This window comes from Tiliqua scincoides, chromosome 13, assembly GCF_035046505.1.
Source record: "Tiliqua scincoides isolate rTilSci1 chromosome 13, rTilSci1.hap2, whole genome shotgun sequence".
Lineage (NCBI taxonomy): Eukaryota > Metazoa > Chordata > Lepidosauria > Squamata > Scincidae > Tiliqua > Tiliqua scincoides.
The window spans coordinates 144,728-162,363 of NC_089833.1; the positions used below are offsets into that span (position 1 = coordinate 144,728).

Sequence of the window (17,636 nt, forward strand, 5' to 3'; positions counted from 1 at the left end):
GGTGGGGGTGGCCCTGCTTGGAGTTCCTCATCTTTTGGAAGTGCCATTCTGCCATTCCCCCCCTCCCCATGGAAACAGCTGAAGTTGGGTCACATGGAGAAATCTTTAATGCTCAACACAGGACCTCGTATTCAAGCCAGCAGCGCCGGAGCAGGAAACGCGAATGGGGCTCTTGGCACAGGGCCTTTTGCTGGGACCCTCCAGAGGCCCCACAGGTAGCAGGCACCTCTCCCCTCCCCCATCCCACAGGCGGGCAGAGGCAGGAAGGGACAATGTTCTCCACTGGCCAACTTCCTGTGCGGCAGCAGCAGCATCTGGCCATTTCTGGCGGGGGAAGCGAGAGACCTTAATCCCACCCGGGACAGGAGGTGGTCGTGGTGGCAGGAAGCTGCTCCCTCACTTCCTTCATGCCCCTTGAAGAGCCCCCAGGAGAGGGCACCCCGCTCACTGCCAGACAGCCCAGAGCCGGCCTCAAACATGGGCCCCAACCAGGTAAGATGCAGTCAGGCCCCACAGACCATCTCCAGGATCAGTGAGCCACTGTGCCCTGGCTGGGCAGTCTTCCTGGGCCACCCACCACAGCTTGAGAAGGCAGACCCCACCTTGGCTGTTGCTGGGGGGGGGGGCTGAGCCGCCACCTCCCCGTCTGTTGCTCTGTGTCCCTCATCAGTGTTCACAGTACACCAAATGGACCCATGTGCCAATCAGGGCAGGATCATGGTGATGTGGGAGGGAGGGACTTCTCAGCCCTCTGCCTGCCTTGTTTGGGGACACCTCCTGCCTAGGGGCTCAAAAGGCCCGCGGCTTTGCCCCGTCACCCTTTTCCTCCCTAAAGAAGGCTTTGCCAGAACCCTGCTGCCCGCCAATGCTGAGTGCCCTCCAGGCCCGGTCCTCACCCCAGACTGCCCCAAGCCAGGCCTCGCCACCAACCTCCTGGTGCCCTGGGAGTGGTTCAGAGAGGACTCCACCCACAGGGGCCTCTGGGGGGTTATCCCTGAAAACACTGAGGAACGTCTTGTAGGGGGATGACAGACCCAGGCAGCCATGGTCTTGCTGGGTGCCAGCTGTGCCATTGTGAACAGCAGAGCTGAATGACTGGTAGCCAGAGGGGAGGGGCTCTGCCAGGCAGGAAATGGGACCAGGCTTCCCTGGGACGTTCTGGTAGGCAGCTCCTGGGCCTGCCTGTTGAAAATTCAGAGCTGCGGCTACTTTGCAGGATGAAAGCCACGGGGAGCTTTGCAAGAACACAGACTCCAGGCTGCAGTGCCCAGAACTGCCGGCCCACGGTTGGCCCTGGTCTGCCTCTGGGGGGAACAGATGCGGCTCCCACTCCTGGCTGGGGCCAGCTGTGGGCTGTGACAGGAGGCTGCCAAGGCACCTGTAGCCGGACAGCTGGGCCACTGCTGCAGCGCTGCCCTCACCCTGCTGGGTGGTGAGGGGGAGGACAGCATTCAGCGACTCCTTCGGCAGAGAGAGCACCGAAGAGGAGAGGATGTGCTGCTGCTGGAGGGCAGAACTCACCCCCCAGGGAGCAGCGCCCTCCAGGAGGGAGCTCCTATAGCCACGCTTGGAATCCAGGCTCTCCTTTCTGGCTGTTTCTGGAAGAAAACCGAGGGCACTGAGCAGGTGGTGCGAGGCCTGGTCTGAGAAGCTTCCGGGTTCCTCCTCCACTGTGCTGAACTTGCAGTCCAGGATCTTAAGGAAGAGGCTGGCCACAGCGTCCTCTTGCAGGGGGGCTGCGTCCGCCAGTGCCTCCCTGTCTGGGCCCTCAGCTTTGTCTGCCGAAACAGGGCTGCAGATCATCAGGGGGCTTTCCACCAAAGTTACTTCGGGTGTGAGGAACGCCTCCGGCCTTGTTCCATAACCACCGCGCTGGAGGATCTGCTGCCTCGAAGCTGGGCCAGGCGATGCTGTTGCACCAAAACTGCCTGGGAAGTTCTCATAGTCTCTATGTGGGGAAGACAAATCATAGGTCTTGAAGCACCAGGGCCATGCAAAACAAGCCAAAAGGTGGAGCTGCAGCCCTGTGGAGTACCCAGAGGGGCAAATGCCCCAGGCGCTGCTCTTGGGGGGTTCTGCAACCCCGTCGCCCCCCAGGCACACCCACAACTGAGCTGAGAGTGGCTGCAGGAACACAGCCACTGTTGGTGCCACCCCTCCCCTTTCTTGAAAGAGGGAGGCCCTTCAATCAGGGGGGAGCCATGCTGACAGGGGCTGTGCTCCTGCAGCCACTCTCGGCGTGGTTCCTGCTACGCCTGAGGGCCACTCCCTCTCTTCCACTAAACGGGAGGGGAGAAGGGTGTTTCTCAGAGCGATGGGAAGTGGCCTGTGTCTCCTCCTATTTCGGAGAAGGTGTGTTGTGCTGCTTCTGGCTCTGATGGAGCCCTTTTGCGCTGTTTCTAAGCAGGGTGGAAAGGCTCCATCAGAGTGTTTTGATGCCGATGGAAGCAGTGTCCAGGAGAGAGGCAGGTGCCACTTCCAGGAGGTGGGCGATGCATGCCTCCTGGGTGCCACTTCCAGTGGCACCAAAACACTTCGATGGAGCCTGGGCTTCCTCCTTCCTTTTTTCAAAACTTTTTCCCCACTTTTTTACGCTTGGAAGTAATTGTGGTGACAATGAAGTCACCGCAATTACTTCCAGGTCGGGGGCAGGGGGGGCAGCAAAGAATGAGCTGGCCCTGGGTGGAGGAAAGCGCAGGACCACCTCTGCTGCACCCCCACCTCATCCACCCAAGTCTTCCTCCTACCCCCCCCCCCCAGTTCTTGTCTCCTCCAGGCATGGCAGTCCCTTGTTAACAGCATTGTTCTGTAAAGCCCCACAGAGCAAGAAGGTGCCACCCAAAGCGACAACAAGCAGTGATACTTGGGCACCTGAATAGCTGTACATACCGTCCCCGCTGGTCACAGAGAGGGGTCTTCCCTTCCCCCACCATGTGCGTTTTCCTTGCAGCTGAAAGCTGGAAAAGGAACGAAGCAAGTTTAGGAGAGCAGCTTCCTGCAGAGGGGCTGCCCCCCTCAGTCACCACCCCACAGGGAGTCCTGCAGGTCGCTTACTGGCTTCCAAGTCATGTCCTCGGTCACCTTGCTCTTGGCCGGGTTTGGGATGCTGTCCCACCAGCTTCTCTTCAGCCTGCGGGACAAGGAGAGGCCCATTCCCAGTCTGTGGCTGCTGGGGGACCTCCAGGGTTCCCCTGAGAGCAGCCCCTCCCAACACCCATGCAACACACTTGCTGCCCAGCCTGAGGCAGGAGGTCCTGAAGTTCGGGCAGAGGCAGCCCTGCCTGCCTGCTGGGGAGAGGGCAGTCACGAGGGCAGGGCAGGGCAGGGCAGGGCAGGGCAGATGAAGCCCGCGACAGGCAGTGCGGAGGAGGAGGGTACATCTTCTGTCCCAAACGTGTGCATTTTAAACTAACTCCATCTTGGTTTCAGAACCGAGCAGGCACCACTGCTCTGTGAAGAGGGAGGGGAGAAGTCCTGCTGACTCCCAGGAAGGAAAAGCTCCTCGAGGGTCTATTGAAGTTGGGCGCTTAAGATCTGACAAAAGGATAGCCAGCAAGAAGGAAGTTCTGCCTGAATGTTAAATTACAATTGCCCAGCTGGGTAGTTCTTTTCAGACTCTGGTCCAGGAAGTCTCCCAGCCTGAGCCTGCGGCTCAGCTTGCCACAGTCTTCTTCAGTGGGGGGTTCAGTCCGCACCCTGCCACATGCACTGTTCATTGGGGACTCCCTTGGATGAGCCATTCAGCTCTTTTGTGACTTCCTGGAAGAACCCAAACAGGTCCAGGAAACCCAGCTACTTGCAAGTATCTTTCTCTTACCATTTTCAAGCTCTGTCACTAAACTCTTAAGCAAAGTAACTGCAATTGAATGTGCCTTTACCGGAATCTCTGTTTCTTTAATCAACTCCATTTTCTTTGCAAAAGCTCAGACTTAGGGTTACCATTAGCCTAATTCTGAGGCACTTTGAGGTGGTTTGCACCACTCATCCACGTCAAGGATCCAACCCCTTGTCACACTGCTGGATTTGACTCTCACTTGCTCATTTCCTTAGCCTCAATTGCTTCTGCGTGTGCACGTAAGACACATACGTACTTGTGAGTGAGCAGTGTTGGCAACAGATTACTGGAGAACACAGGCATAGCAAGGGGCTCCACAGGGGACAAGGAGCCCCACTTCCTTCTTGCAGGGCCAGATCACAGACTCACACCTCCGTCTTAGCAAGGAAAGGGCTTCCTCCTATCGTGGGCGAGAGGCCACCTCGTGATGCCTTGGGGACGCCACACTCACCTGGCGAAGCAGAGGTAGGATGCAAGAATCACAGCCATGACGACCGCACACAGCCAGAGGACCAGCGGCCAGAGTTTGTCCTTGGAACTGTCCCTGGATTCTGGAAGAGAAGCATCACCGTGAAAGGCTTCCTTGCACAGAGGTTGTTACTTCTTCTTTGCAAAGAAGACAGTTTATTAAGGAAACAGAGAAACCAGGCCAGGCGCCGTGTCCGCTCTGAGGCCCTGCAGAGCACGTGCTCCGCTATGGAACGGCAAACTCCCAACTCTTCAGATTAGAGACGGGGTCCCAGTGGCTAGACTCACTGCCCTGGGGGGGCATGGAGGAGGGCCCTGCCACCGGGCCCTACTCCAGGCCAACTCCTGCATGAGTTGTGCTTCCCTCCTACACAGGCGGGGCACCTCCCCGGATGCCCTCCTTGTGCTACGTTGCCCCCCCACCCGCCAGGCCAGCTGAGTCGCTTGGTGATGGTGTCAATGCTGGGCGCAGGACTGTGTGCGGCACAAGGTGCACCAGGGGCTCTGGGCAGAGCCCTTTCTGTCACGGACTGCATAAACTTCTCCACCTTTTCCCCAGGAGCTAGAAGACTTTCGCTCTGTAACATTTGATCAGTGGTGGTGGTGGGGAAATAAGTTCAGAGCCAGGTCTGTTTACACCACAGAAATCTTTCCTGGACAAAAACAAAGAAATTCAGAAATGTTGCACCCCAAGTTTACCTCATGGGTGCCCCCCCACCTAAAAAGCAGGGCTGGAGATGTGCTTTCTTGGGAGTACCTGAGCCCTGGCAGGCACACATGCTGCCGACGCCCTGCGCAGTCAACTCTCTCCTGCCCAGGCCAGGCCAGGCAGCCACCTCAGCCAGCTGCCTTCCAATGGGAGTGAGGAAGAGGCAGCCTTGTCACTCTCTCGTTACAGGATCACTTTATCAGACCTCACTCCCAAAGACCCCTGACAGTGTGCAACCCTCCAGGTAGGTGAAGCAAGTGATTGACAGACCCCTGACCCAGTGGGCAAAGAAGGGGAGGAAAGACAAGGGCAGGGGAAGAAGAGGCACAAACACAGCTCCTGGCACTTCAGCCAAGTTCAGTCCACAGCCCTGGGGGGAGGGCGAGGACCACGAATCACGGAAGCAAGTGCCAACACAACGGGTGTGCAGCACGGCTGCTCCTTTCAAGCGCCCTCTGGAGGACGCCATCAGTGTTACTGACCCAGCGAGGCTCCCTCCCCTGCCTGGGACACTGCTCTTTCCTGCGTCTTCATGGGACACCCTTCGCCCACACACAGCCTTTCCAGGACCAGTTCTGTAGTTCCTCGCCTCCCCCGGCACTGTCAGAGCCCCCTGAGGAGTCCATCTGCACCAGGCTCTCCCTCCCCTGAGCCGACCCACTCCAACCTCGCTCAGCTCCAGCACCTCCTGCTCCCACCTCCGTGCTCTCCTGCCTACTTCCAGGTCCTCTCTCCATGGCTGCTTCCCCTCCCCCCTTCTCTTCTGGGCAACGGCAGTCCTGAGTACAAGCTCCTCTTCACACACAATCTGCACATCACTCCCCTGTGCTCCCCACCCTCAAGGGCTTTTCCAGACCAGCTTTGTGGCAGTGTCAGCCTCTTCTGGGCCAATCGCTACAGAGGCTCTAAAGGTTCCTGTACCTGCAATTAAGAGTTTCCCATTTTACTGGTTTCTGTTCAGCCTGATCAGAGTCAGCAAGTGGGTTCAATGATGAATTGCTGCTTAGCTGCTTGTGCTACCCTGGACTAGCATCGCCTCTCATTACTGGCTTCCTTCTGCAGCTTGTTTTGTTTCACATAACACAATTTCACCTCCAAAGTAATGAAAGATACCCCCCCCCCCCAAGAACAGAAGCTGGCTACTTAAGGGGCAATTCATCACCAACTCCTGCAGAAGCAACCAAGGCAGAAGCTGTGGGGGGAGCCACTCACTAATGCTTCAGGCACATTTGCCAAATGTAATGTACTCCGGATTTTGCCTGGAGGTTGACTCCTGAAGCCTTTTCCATAACTGGATGTAGCCACAAGGCAGTGGAGGTTTGGGATCAGAGTTTTCCTTCTCTCAGATGAGCTGCCTTCCCAGGCTGACGAGTCCCATCTACCCGGTGGCTGTTTAGTCGCCTCTTACGACAAGTACAGCCAAACTGAGGGCCTATTCTTATCCCCAGCCCCCAGGGGAAACAAACCCCATGTTATATATGCTGAGCCACTTACTCTAGCCCTAACCCTCACCCTAGCTCTACCTTTGCATTTTAAAAATAAAAAGGACATCTATACATATATTGAGACAAAATTGTCTGGCATGCAAAATAAAATTTAAAAAAAACAGGCAAATACATCCAGGGATGCCAATGAGCGGGACACATTTGGCTGGGACACAGCTGTCCACGGCACGATGGTCCTGTCAGGCTGGAAAAGCCCTGGCACCGCAGTCTGACCCCCAACACTCACCAACGTGGAACTTGCAGGGGGTGCTCCACTCGCTCCAAAAGCTGTTAAAGAGCTCGCTCTTGAACCGCACAATCGCCGTGTAGGGTCCTGGAGACAGACGCTGTACAAAGATTTCATAGCTCTGCTTTTGAGTTTCATCTGAGTACCCCTTGAGAAACAAGCACAAATATGTAAAGTTGCCATTTTCAAGCTGTACTGCAGAGTTCACCCACCCACTTCTGAGCTCCCTGATCTCTCTTGTGACCCACATTTGCCCAGGTGTGTTCAACTATACTGATGAACCACATCTCTGCTAAACAAAACAACCCAAAGGAGGGGGACCAAAATTCAGATACATCTGGTTTGCTGCCTCTGAAGCTTCCTTTGTGGCCAGGACCTCTGGGGGAGGTCCAAGAGCTCGGTGTGCCATGCCAACAGAGCAGCAATTTTCAACTGGTGTGTCACAAAAGGTCCACAGGTGTGCCGTGGGAGTTTGAGCACCTTATTTATTCAGCTCAGAGAACCCTGAATTCCCTTGTGATAAAACAAGGCTGAATTATTTTGGAGGTGGGACCTCTGGGTAGACCGGGTAGATGGGACTCGTCAGCCTGGGAAGGCAGCTCATCTGAGAGAAGGAAAACTCTGATCCCAAACCTCCACTGCCTTGTGGCTACATCCAGTTATGGAAAAGGCTTCAGGAGTCAACCTCGAGGCAAAATCCGGAGCCGGAGTCCCTGAGGCAGTTCGTGGCTGTACACAGTAACGCTCTGGCAACTCCTGCGACACCGCTGGAACCAACCGTATTGGCCTCTGCCTTTCCATTGGACCATTTCAGTGACGTGGAGAGGGGGGATTTGCTGCACGGGTAAACGTCTATTCTCCATATCTACTTTACCCAGGCTTCGCGCACTGGAGAGGACACTCTGTTCCAGAACCACCATTCAGAGCGTGACACCTTAGTCTTCCGAGACTGAAGGATGCCAACAAGGGATCTCTGAAAGCGTGTGCAGGGGGATGTCAAGAAAACCCCCTCAGCTTCTGGGGAGTGACTGAAAATGAGGATTGTCTGTCAAAAGACTGAGTGTCTGAAATTCAACTGACATATCAGACAGTCCAAAGCTGGCACTGTCATCAATATCCTGCAGTGTGTTATCAAAAGATGGAAATGGTGGGAAATCGTGTGGATGCGGCCGTCTCACACGCAGACAGGACAAACACAGTGACAATTCACATCAGGCATTAACAGCAATTTCCACCAGTGCTAACTAACTCTACAACCTGATGAAAACCTTTTCCTTGATTGAGGCCTGTAGTGGTGGATACAGCCCAACTGCACTTATTCTTCTCTCCTTGCACCTCATTTTCTGATGAAGACCATTCTACTTCTGAGCATGACCACGTGCTGGGGGTGCTGGCCTCCACTGTTCCCACAGCATCTCTCAGACTAGACAGACCCCAGTCAAATCCAGCCAGGCCATTCAGATGTTCTTGGAAGAACAATTTGGGGTGCGGGCACCCTGCAGAAGCTCCAATCTGTAGCAGACATTTGGGCAAACGCCTGCCAGTCCTGCCATAGTTGTCAAGAGAACACTGGAGATTCCTGGGGATTTGGTGTCTATGCTGTGGAGTGCAGATGCACTGCGTTGTGCTGCTCAAACAGAAAGGGAAGGAGGGAGGGAGGAGCAGACCTACCTTCTCTCTTTGGCCCTCAAGCCAATAGTTGACTTGATAGGTTGGAGCCTGTATGTGCAGATCACTCTCTTGGGTGTAGACAGCATCCCAGGCCCAGGTCAGGACAACCGAGTGCCTCCTGTTTGTGTCTGCAGTCAGGTTGACGAGGGGCCTGGGTTTGACTGCAGAGGCAGAGAAGCGACAGGTGTGTACTGAGAAAGGGGGAGGTGCCAGGCAAAGCTGGTGGAGCAAGGCAGGCAGGGAATTGGGCAGAGGCGAAGGGAGGGAGGTGGCCTGACACTCTGGAGCAAATGGCTTGGGAGTGCAGTCCCCTCCCCCACTCTCCCCTGGTTTCCATCTGACAAGGGAGGGCTTGAGGGCTGTCTCTTACTGGAGCGCCAGTTGGGGCACAGGCTTCTCTCTCCTCAGGCACATGCTGTGGCAAGTCCTTCCCCACCCCAGGCACACCTACTCCTGCCCCATCTCACCAGACACCAAAGCTGCTGACACTTATAGGTGGTTCTTTAGAGTCAGGGGAAAAGAGGCCTTTCTAGAATACCAAAGGCTGCCTTACCAAAGTTATCCGCATCCACCTTGGCCATCGGCCCAGTCCTGGTCCCATTGACCTCCAGAGCCAAGAAAAAACTGGTCCCTCCAAACTTCTTCCCTGGAATGCTGCAGGTGCATTGGGTCAAATCCGAGCCTTGCTGGTACTCTGGAATGCACACGGATGGCCTGGAGGACAGAGAGGCTCCACGGGGTGAGAAGCCATTGGTTCCTTCAGATCAGTCCCATCAAGGATCTGGGGGAAGGGCTGCCCAATGGTCCCTGTGTCGGCCCTCTGTGGAGCAACACGGTCCAGGAAGGAACATTTCCGAGCCATGCTCCAAGTTGATTTGAGGGGTATGGAATCTGTGGCCCAGCCAGCAGGGCTATTAGCTGGCTGTTTGGGGACCCTGGAGACCCTGCTTTCTTAGGGACATTGTGAAAAGCTCCCAGAGATCACAAATGCATTCCCTGGCGACAGGGATGCTCTGGGCTGGCCATTCACAGCTTCTGGGGGAAGCTGCCTCCCTCCCCGTGAGATGGCTGCCTTGGGGGTTTTCTGCAGCCTTGGGGCATTCTGGGCTCTTCCCAGCCTCACACCCAGGCAACTCCATGCACCCAGCCATCTCTACACGGCAAGAACCCCCACTGCACCAACACCGGAGAGGGCAGGCCTGGCTGCAGCAACCTGCTCTGGGGTGAGGCAAAGCCTGGCGGGGCACTTACAGCGGAGCTTCCTCGTCCCTGTGCTGGGAGTTCTCCTGGGCATAGAGCAGCCGGACCTCGCGGGTGCAGTTGGTGGCAACATCCACGCTCCAGCCACACACCAGCTCTGTGGCAAAGTCCGTAGTGCAGTTTGGCTGGAAGCCCTCGGAAGGCACAACTAGGGAACCCCCCCCCAAAGAGCCCCTTTAAAGGTCAAGTTCACAGAAACTGCCCCAATGGAGGCTCTCTTCAATCCCCCCACCCTCCAAGATCCCCCCCACTGTGAAAGGACCAACATTTCTGCCACAAGAGAGCCTCTCTAGTTCATCAGGCCACATGTCCCTCCCCCTGCCCCCCCTTTCCCTGGTGCAAGCCCTCAACCCTGCTCACTTCCACCTCCAGCCCCTTGGGAGGGCTGCAAAGCACCTCTGATCCTGCTGCACACCTGGGCATCGCACCACGTTATGACGAGGAAACCTGTTGGTGGCCAGCCAAGACAGCCAGGAAATGCAGCAGGAGACCCAGTGCGGGGACGCTGCCGGGTGCCCCCCAATCTGCAAAACAGAAGATGCCCATTCTGGGCTCTCTTGGAGAGCACCCCCTGCCTCTCTAACCATCTTCTGTCCCTCAAATCTTCCTGAGCTACAACATCCAACACCTCAGGAGACTGTTCTTTCCAGGCAGAAAAACATCACATATGAATCATCCCTGAACCAGTGAGCCCAGAGAACCCCACTGGGCCCCAGGCAGAGCAGGGTGTCCTCTCATGGGCTGCTCTCAACTCCCTTGCCTGCAGGCTTTGTGGGTGCACTGAGTCAGCCCCACACCACGGGGGACCTGCTTGGGGACTTCTATGCCCCCAGCCAGCATCCCGTAGTGGGACCCCACAGCAAGACCCCAGGCACAGAAGCCTCTGTTGCCCCATGGGCTTGGCAAACCACCCCAGGGAGAGGCAGACAGGAGACCACTGAAATCTGGGAAGACAAAACAGGAGTCGGAGAAAAGCCCATTTCACACTTGGGAATCCTATCAGGAAGAACAGGAGTCCTTGCCCAAAGCACAACTCCTCATCCCCCTCCTCGCCGTCCTCCCATTTTGGCTGCTCCGCTTGGGGGTTGGCACCACCCGGCATGTTCTGCTCTGCAGATGGGTGCCCTGTGTTGCAGAATCAAGCCCTTCTTAAGAACATAAGAAGAGCCCCACTAGATCAGGCCCAAGGACCATCGAGTCCAGCTTCCTGTGTCTCACAGCAGCCCACCAAATGCCCCAGGGAGCACACCAGATAACAAGAGACTGGTGCCCTCCCTTGCATCTGGCATTCTTAGAGCAGGGGCTGAACCTGCTGCTCATTTGCACATCTCCCTCTTCCTGGTACCTGGAGCTACACTCAGTGTGGGCGGCAGACACCTCCCCAGCAGCTCCTCCTTCCTGCCTTTTCCACCTGTCTGCTATTTCCTCCAACCACCCAAATGACCTTTGACCTTCCTGAAGGAGGCATTTTTAGAAGCCCTGCCAGGATGCCTCTTTTGCAGGGACTCCCTTCTCCTTTTGTCTGGCAGAAGGGGGGCAGGCCTTCCTCCTTGCCAGGAGGATTCAGCTGCTGCCTCCCTCTGGCCCAGGTTTCCCTGCCCCTTGAGACAAGAAGGGCCTCCACTGTTGCTAACATTTTGTCCTCAGCAAACATTTGCTTTCAGGATCCCCAAACGAAAACAGAGACAACGAACTTCCCCTTTTGTATTCAACAGAAAAAACAGCTTACAAAGAAATGTGAGCACATTTCTTGAAGGCAAGAGGAAGTCATGAGAGACCAGAAGCCAAGGGGGAAAGAAGCTCCTGACTCTGTCCGCCTCTTCCTGGCCTGCTTCAGGCTTTGTGCATTTTATATCCTGACTTTCCCCTCCCCATCGGGGGTGTGTGCACGTAAGCGTTTATATACTGTTTGTCAACAACACCAGTTTATGGAGAAAAATCAAATAAAGAATTGGGCCCCTATCCACAATCTAAAGAAACTAGGTATTTATTTCTCCTACATTTCAGTATCTATTGTGCTCTATCCTGCAGTCTTAAAGCAGATCGAAACCTAATCCCACATTATAGAAACAAAAATCAACACTTAAGCCTAATGTCAGTTACCGAACCCAAGAGGGCACTCCAAATGCCCTTCCCCACATCCGCTCTCCCTGCCTGTGAGAGTCTCAGCAAGAGGGGCACCCCCTCAACCAACACCCATCTCCAGGGAAATGACAGTCTCCCGAGGGTGAATGAACCACCCAGTCAACCACACCTGGGGATTCCTGCAGCCACTGGTCGGTTTGCCGGCCTCTGCTGTCTGCTGATAAAGCCGAATGAACCCCCCAAAGGACGCTTGCAGCAAAGGGCAGAAGTCGGAACATGGGAACAATCCAGCTTGGGAGGCCCCTGGGGGAGGCCCAGGTGTCCACGATCCCTGAGCCAGAAGCAAGCTCCAGCACCAGGCCCAGCCAAGCGGAAAGGCCCTTGCTGCTCAGCCCCCAACCAGCAGCGCCCGGGGCCCTCTCGCTTTGCCGGCAGGTTGCCCCAGAAAGAGCGGCTGGCGGAGCAAAGAGGCAGGCAGACCCCGAGGAAAGGCAGGGCCTGGTGAGGACAGGCAAGGGCTGGCAGCGCTCCCCAGCTGACAGTGACAGGCACTCCTTCCTGCCTGCAGATACGCACTGTGGTCGAGGAGGCCGAGGAAGAAGAAGAGGCTCCGCAGGAGGACAGCTGCACCAGCCTGGCCCGTGGCCATCTTCACACTGTGGACAAGGAGGAGGTCAGCGAAGGCCCTGCCAAGAGGACAGGCCCTCTCAGGCTGGCGGCTGTTCCCACCCCAGCAATCTCTGTCACAAGGGCCGCGTTCCCAGAGCCAGAAGAGACCCCAGTCGCCCCAGGCCCAGGCCCACCTGGGGCAGGCCTTGCAGGCACCGTCGGACTGGCCTTGGGGATGCAGGGCTCCCCCCCCCCGCAGTGCTCTCCAGCTGGAGAGACAGGAGAGCGTCAGTGCGCAGTGGGTGAGCGCCCCGCCTCAGCTCCCGAGCATCAGGGCTGCCCCCCCGCAGCCTCCGCCAGCCCCCCGCTGAGAGACACGGCAAGCGGGGGGGGGGGGCTGCCCCGGATAAGCGCGCACTTCGCAGCCTGCGCAGGGCGGCTCGACCAGGGGGCGCCTCGTCCCCCGCGCCCGCCTGCCGGCCCGGGGACCAGCTCGGCGCGGCGAGCTGCCCGGAGCCTTAGCTTCCAGCGCGACGCGCGGTGGGGACGCCCCGGGGCCTCCTGAAGCCGGGGCTGCTGCTACTGCGGGTCCCCGCCCTCCAGGGGCGCAGCGAGTGCGGCCGCCGCGCCACGGGACGGCCAGGCAGGCCGCGCAAGGCCCTCGGTGGGGACTCCCCCGCCCCTCCCGGGGCTCCCGACGCTGGGGGGCGCCTCGAGAGCGCGGGCGGGCGGGCTGCCCGAGCGGAGCAGCCCCTCGACGGCGCGGGCTTTGGGCCCGCCCGCTGCCCTGGGGCGCCGGGAAGGGTGGCCCCCCGACGGCAGCTGGCCGCCGGGGGTCGCGCCGGTGCCGCGGTCCCAGCGAGGAAGCCGGCCTGATTGGGCCTGCCCGCCGCAGCCGGGTCCAGGACCCTCCCCGCCCCCGCCGGCTCACCCGCCTGTCCGCTCCGCTCCGGCCCGCCGCCCCCAGGATGGCTCCCCGTCCGGACGCAAGACGCCGAGCCCAGCCGCATCGACGGCGTCGCCGCTTTTCCGGCTCTGCGGCCCGGCCAGGCTCCGTCGAGAGTTCCCGGCACTGACGACGATGGGCGGAGGGCGGAGCGCCCCATAGAACTCGCCCTTCTTGGGAACCGGCCTCCGGCGCCCGAGCGGGCGGAGCTGGCGGGGGGCGCGGCTGCGAGTCGCCGCCAGCCGCCCTCGACGCCGCGGCCCGAAGCCCCGCAGCAGCTCCCGTCCCGAAGAGCGCGGACAGGCGCGGGGCAGAGCCGCCGCCAGTCGGAGCGCCCGGGAGCGGGCCCCAAGGAGCGCGCTGGAGTCCCGCCGGCAGAGGCGCCCCGCGGTGGGCGAGCGCGGGTTTCCTCCTGGCTTGGAAGGAAAGCCGCCCCCCTGCCATGATCGGGCGCCCCCTCGACGCCCCCTGGTGCAGCAGCAGGTGGGCGCGGGCAGGTGGGCTCGAGGCGCCCAGCGGGATTCTCCGAATTGGCCTCTCGCCGCCACCCCGCGAGCCCCCGGGCGTCCTGGCGCACCCGAGAGAGGGGTCTGCGCAGCCGGGCGGGCGCTCAGCAGCGGCCGCCCCCTCCCTGCGCGTTTCGCCCCCACCTCGACCCAGAGCTCGTAGTGTCGTGCGGGGGAGGCAGTTTTCCCAACCACTGATCCCTCCCCCCAATTCCCAGTGGCCCCCAAGGAGCCCCGGAGCCGGCCTGCCCAGGACCCTTCGGTGCAAGGGCAGAGGGCCAGTCCGACCCAGCACTCCGGCACCAGTGCAGCCAAATGCAGCCCGGAGGAGGCCTCCGTGACTGCCTCCCCACCACAGCACGCAGCGCACGCCCCCGGGGCACGGCTGCCCTAGGACTGGGCAGAGAACGCGGCAGCCAGCTGGCCCCCTGTGGCAAGGCCCAGTTCTGGTCTCCCCCTCTCCCAAAGGTGCAGCGGAACTGGGAAAGGGGTGGAGGAGAGCGACCAACAGCCCCGCCTGAGCCAGCTGGGCAGGCAAGGGCCTTGAAAAGGCTTCTGTAGTTGCCCCCCACCCCAGGCACTGCATGATGCAGTCTCCACCCGGCTGGACTGGCTGGAAAGTCGGTTGGGCTGCAGCACCTTCCCTGTGAGGAAGGCTGCAGCATTTGGGGCTCCTCAGCCTAGAACAGAAGAACAGAGATTTTCAATCTTTTTCATCTCCTGGCACACACTAGCAGGGCACTAAAATTCAGTTTTTAAAGAATATATTTTATTATTTGGTTGGCAACCTTCAGGCTGTCTCCAGGTCTTACCCTGCTTAGCTTCTGAGATCAGACAAGATCAGGCATATTCAGGGTAACAGTTACTGCGTTATATGAGGGCTGGGGATAAGAATAGGCCCTCAGTTTGGCTGTACTAAGAGGAGACTAAACAGCCACCAGGTAGATGGGACTCTGGGAAGAGAGCTCATCTGGGAGAAGGAAAACTCTGATCCCAAACTTCCACTGCCTTGTGGCTACATCCAGTTATGAAAAAGGCTTCAGGAGTCAACCTCGAGGCAAAATCTGGAGCCGGAGTCCCTGAGGCAGTTCATGGCTGAACATAGTCCCGTTCTGGCAACTCCTGCGACGCCGCTGGAACCAACCGTATTGGCCTCTGCCTTTCCATTGGACCATTTCAGCAACGTGGAGAGGGGGGATTTGCTGCATGGGAAACAGTCTGTCCTCCATATCTACTTTACCCAGGCTTTGCGCTCTGGAGAGGACATTCTGTTCCAGAACCACCATTCAGAGCGCAATACCATAGTCTTCCAAGACTGAAGGATGCCAATGTATTTTATTATTTTTAAAAGTGTTAGGATTGTGTTAAAGTTTAGTAACTTTTAATCAATAACTTTTGATTCAATAAACTTTCAAATAATCTTTTAATCAAAACTTTTAAAGTTCAACAAACTTATTTAAAACTAAACTATTTTTATTTAAAACTAAATTAAAATTTAAAAGTTTATTTTATTTAAAACTAAACAATCAATCAGTGGGAAACCTATGTTTGATTATGTTTCATAATGTCCCTTGTCTGAGGGGGTAGACGGTTGGTTCCAGCAGCGTCGCAGGAGTTGCCAGAACGTGACCGTGTTCAGCCACGAACTGCCTCAGGGACTCCGGCTCCGGATTTTGCCTCCAGGTTGACTCCTGAAGCCTCTTCCATAACTGGATGTAGCCACAAGGCAGTGGAGGTTTGGGATCAGAGTTTTCCTTCTCTCAGATGAGCTGCCTTCCCAGGCTGACGAGTCCCATCTACCTGTTTAGTCGCCTCTTATGACAAGTACAGCCAAACTGAGGGCCTATTCTTATCCCCAGCCCCCAGGAGAATATTGCTTTCCCTTGCTTTCCTGTATATTTCCTATATTATTTCCTATATGTATTTCCTATATTGCTTTCCCTTGCTTTCCTATATTGTGTAGGAATTTTTACATCTGCTCTGAGAGGTTTTGAAAAGGCTCCGTGCTCACAGTCCAGGACTCCTTCCTTGTCCTGGATCTACAGACTTCTGGGTTATCAATCTTTTCGTCTTGCTTCTCCCCTTTCTCCCTTTGATCTGGTTCTGGAGGGTGGCTCTCATGTAGTTCTGCCCAGTCCTGTGCATGCTTGCCTTGAAAGTAAGGGGCCTTTGGCCTGATCCAGTGGGGCTCTTCTTATGGTCCTACAGTGGGGGAGCAGGCGGGTGCCCACGGGCCACCCTGGCTTCCCAGTCCTGGAGAGAGGCTGGAGGGGGTAATGTCTTAGGCTCCTGGGTCAGGTGGATGCCATTTCAGGCTAGGATTTGCAGAGCAGAGGGCAAAAGAGGCTGAGGGGGGCTGAGGCTGAGTGCCAAGGGGGGTGGTGGTGCTAGCAGTCAACAGAAGCAGCCTCCCCTGGCTTTGGTAGTCCTGCAGGGAGCACCCCTTGCCCTCTTCCTTGCCTTTGAATGGGTCTGACCAGCAGCAGCCCAATCCTATGCATGTCTACTCAGAAGTAAGTCCCATTTTTGTTGGTGGGCCTTACTCCTAAGTGTGGATAGGATTGCAGTCTAGGTTGTTTGCAGAGCCACTGATCTGGCATTGTGTCTGGGGCAAGATAATAATAATAATAATAATAATAATAATAATAATAATAATAATAATAATAATAATAATAATAATAATAATAATAATAAATACAGGTATTTATATACCGCCTTTCTTGGTCGTCAGATTTCTCCTCAGACTTTAATTCAAGGCAGTTTACATAGGCAGGCTATACTAAATCCCAACAGGGATTTTTACAATTGAAGAAGGTTCTATCTTTCAAGAACCACAACATTTTGGATGGATCTTTTATGATCTGGTATCACATTCTGGCCTCCAGATTCCTCCCACACAGGCTGACAGCAGCCAAAGAGCAGGTGGAATAACTTGGCTAGGCCTGTCAGCCACTTCAAGGTCTCGCCGTTCATGGTGCCGGTGGCCTCAAACTGGCAACTTTCGAATGTTATCTTCAGGCAAACGGAGGCTCTACCCTCTAGACCAGAAGATGCCTGATTCGCCCCCTTTCCTAAATTTTCCTACAAAATAGATGTTAACTACATTATTAGAACAACTTTTTAAGCTGATAGTTTTGACTTAGCATGAGCAAGATCGAAACTAAATGAAAACATTCATCAGAATGGGATCATTTCCTTACTTTGAGTAATGCTACGGCATTTCTTTGACCTCAGCAAAATCTTCCTCATTTGCTTTTCTAATAATGGGCATCCAAGGACTGGCTTTCACCATCTCCCACATTATGATGTGAGGATTTTGAAACTAAGCCCAGGTGGAATAAACGTCATTTTTCCAATGTTTCTTTCTCTTCTGTTCTCCAAGCAAACATTTGAACTCCACACTGCCCATTTCACCTTTAAACAATGCCAGAACACACACAGAGTTGATCCAAGGCCTTGTGTTCTAGAAACACACTAGACTAGAAGGAGGGGGGGCTGACTCTCGGGGCCTGCAAATTCTGAGCTGGGGGTGACCCACGGCTGGGGCCTAGCGGTTCTGGTCCGAAGTTACTGTTGGAGGAATCTCTTAAAACTGGTTTCCTCTTTAGGGGGGAAGCAGAGTAGTTTCAGCATCAGACCCCCCCTCTTGCTGGGAATCAACCCAGGGAGCCTCCCACACCAGGCTGACTGCTAATCAAGAAAGACAAAGAACATTGGCTGATTGAAGTTGCAAGGAGATTCATTTACTCATGGTTCCTTAGAAGTATGGTTACAGCATTTGATTGAGATCAGAGGTTACTCTAACTTAAAAGACAA

At 56.2% G+C, this 17,636-nt stretch overlaps 1 protein-coding gene across 1 annotated transcript; it reads right to left on the reverse strand.

The window, feature by feature from the left end:
- Positions 1-84: 84 nt before the first annotated feature.
- Positions 85-16,793, reverse strand: IL4R (interleukin 4 receptor). The gene is made up of 11 exons (XM_066640781.1): positions 16,692-16,793; positions 13,300-14,210; positions 12,336-12,415; positions 9,666-9,822; positions 8,968-9,128; positions 8,415-8,575; positions 6,744-6,891; positions 4,287-4,386; positions 3,055-3,130; positions 2,890-2,957; positions 85-1,948 (listed from the first exon to the last, which is right to left on the reverse strand). The coding sequence occupies exons 1-11, from the start codon at positions 16,791-16,793 to the stop codon at positions 790-792; spliced, it is 3,123 nt and encodes a 1,040-aa protein (XP_066496878.1). The 3' UTR covers positions 85-789.
- Positions 16,794-17,636: the final 843 nt, after the last annotated feature.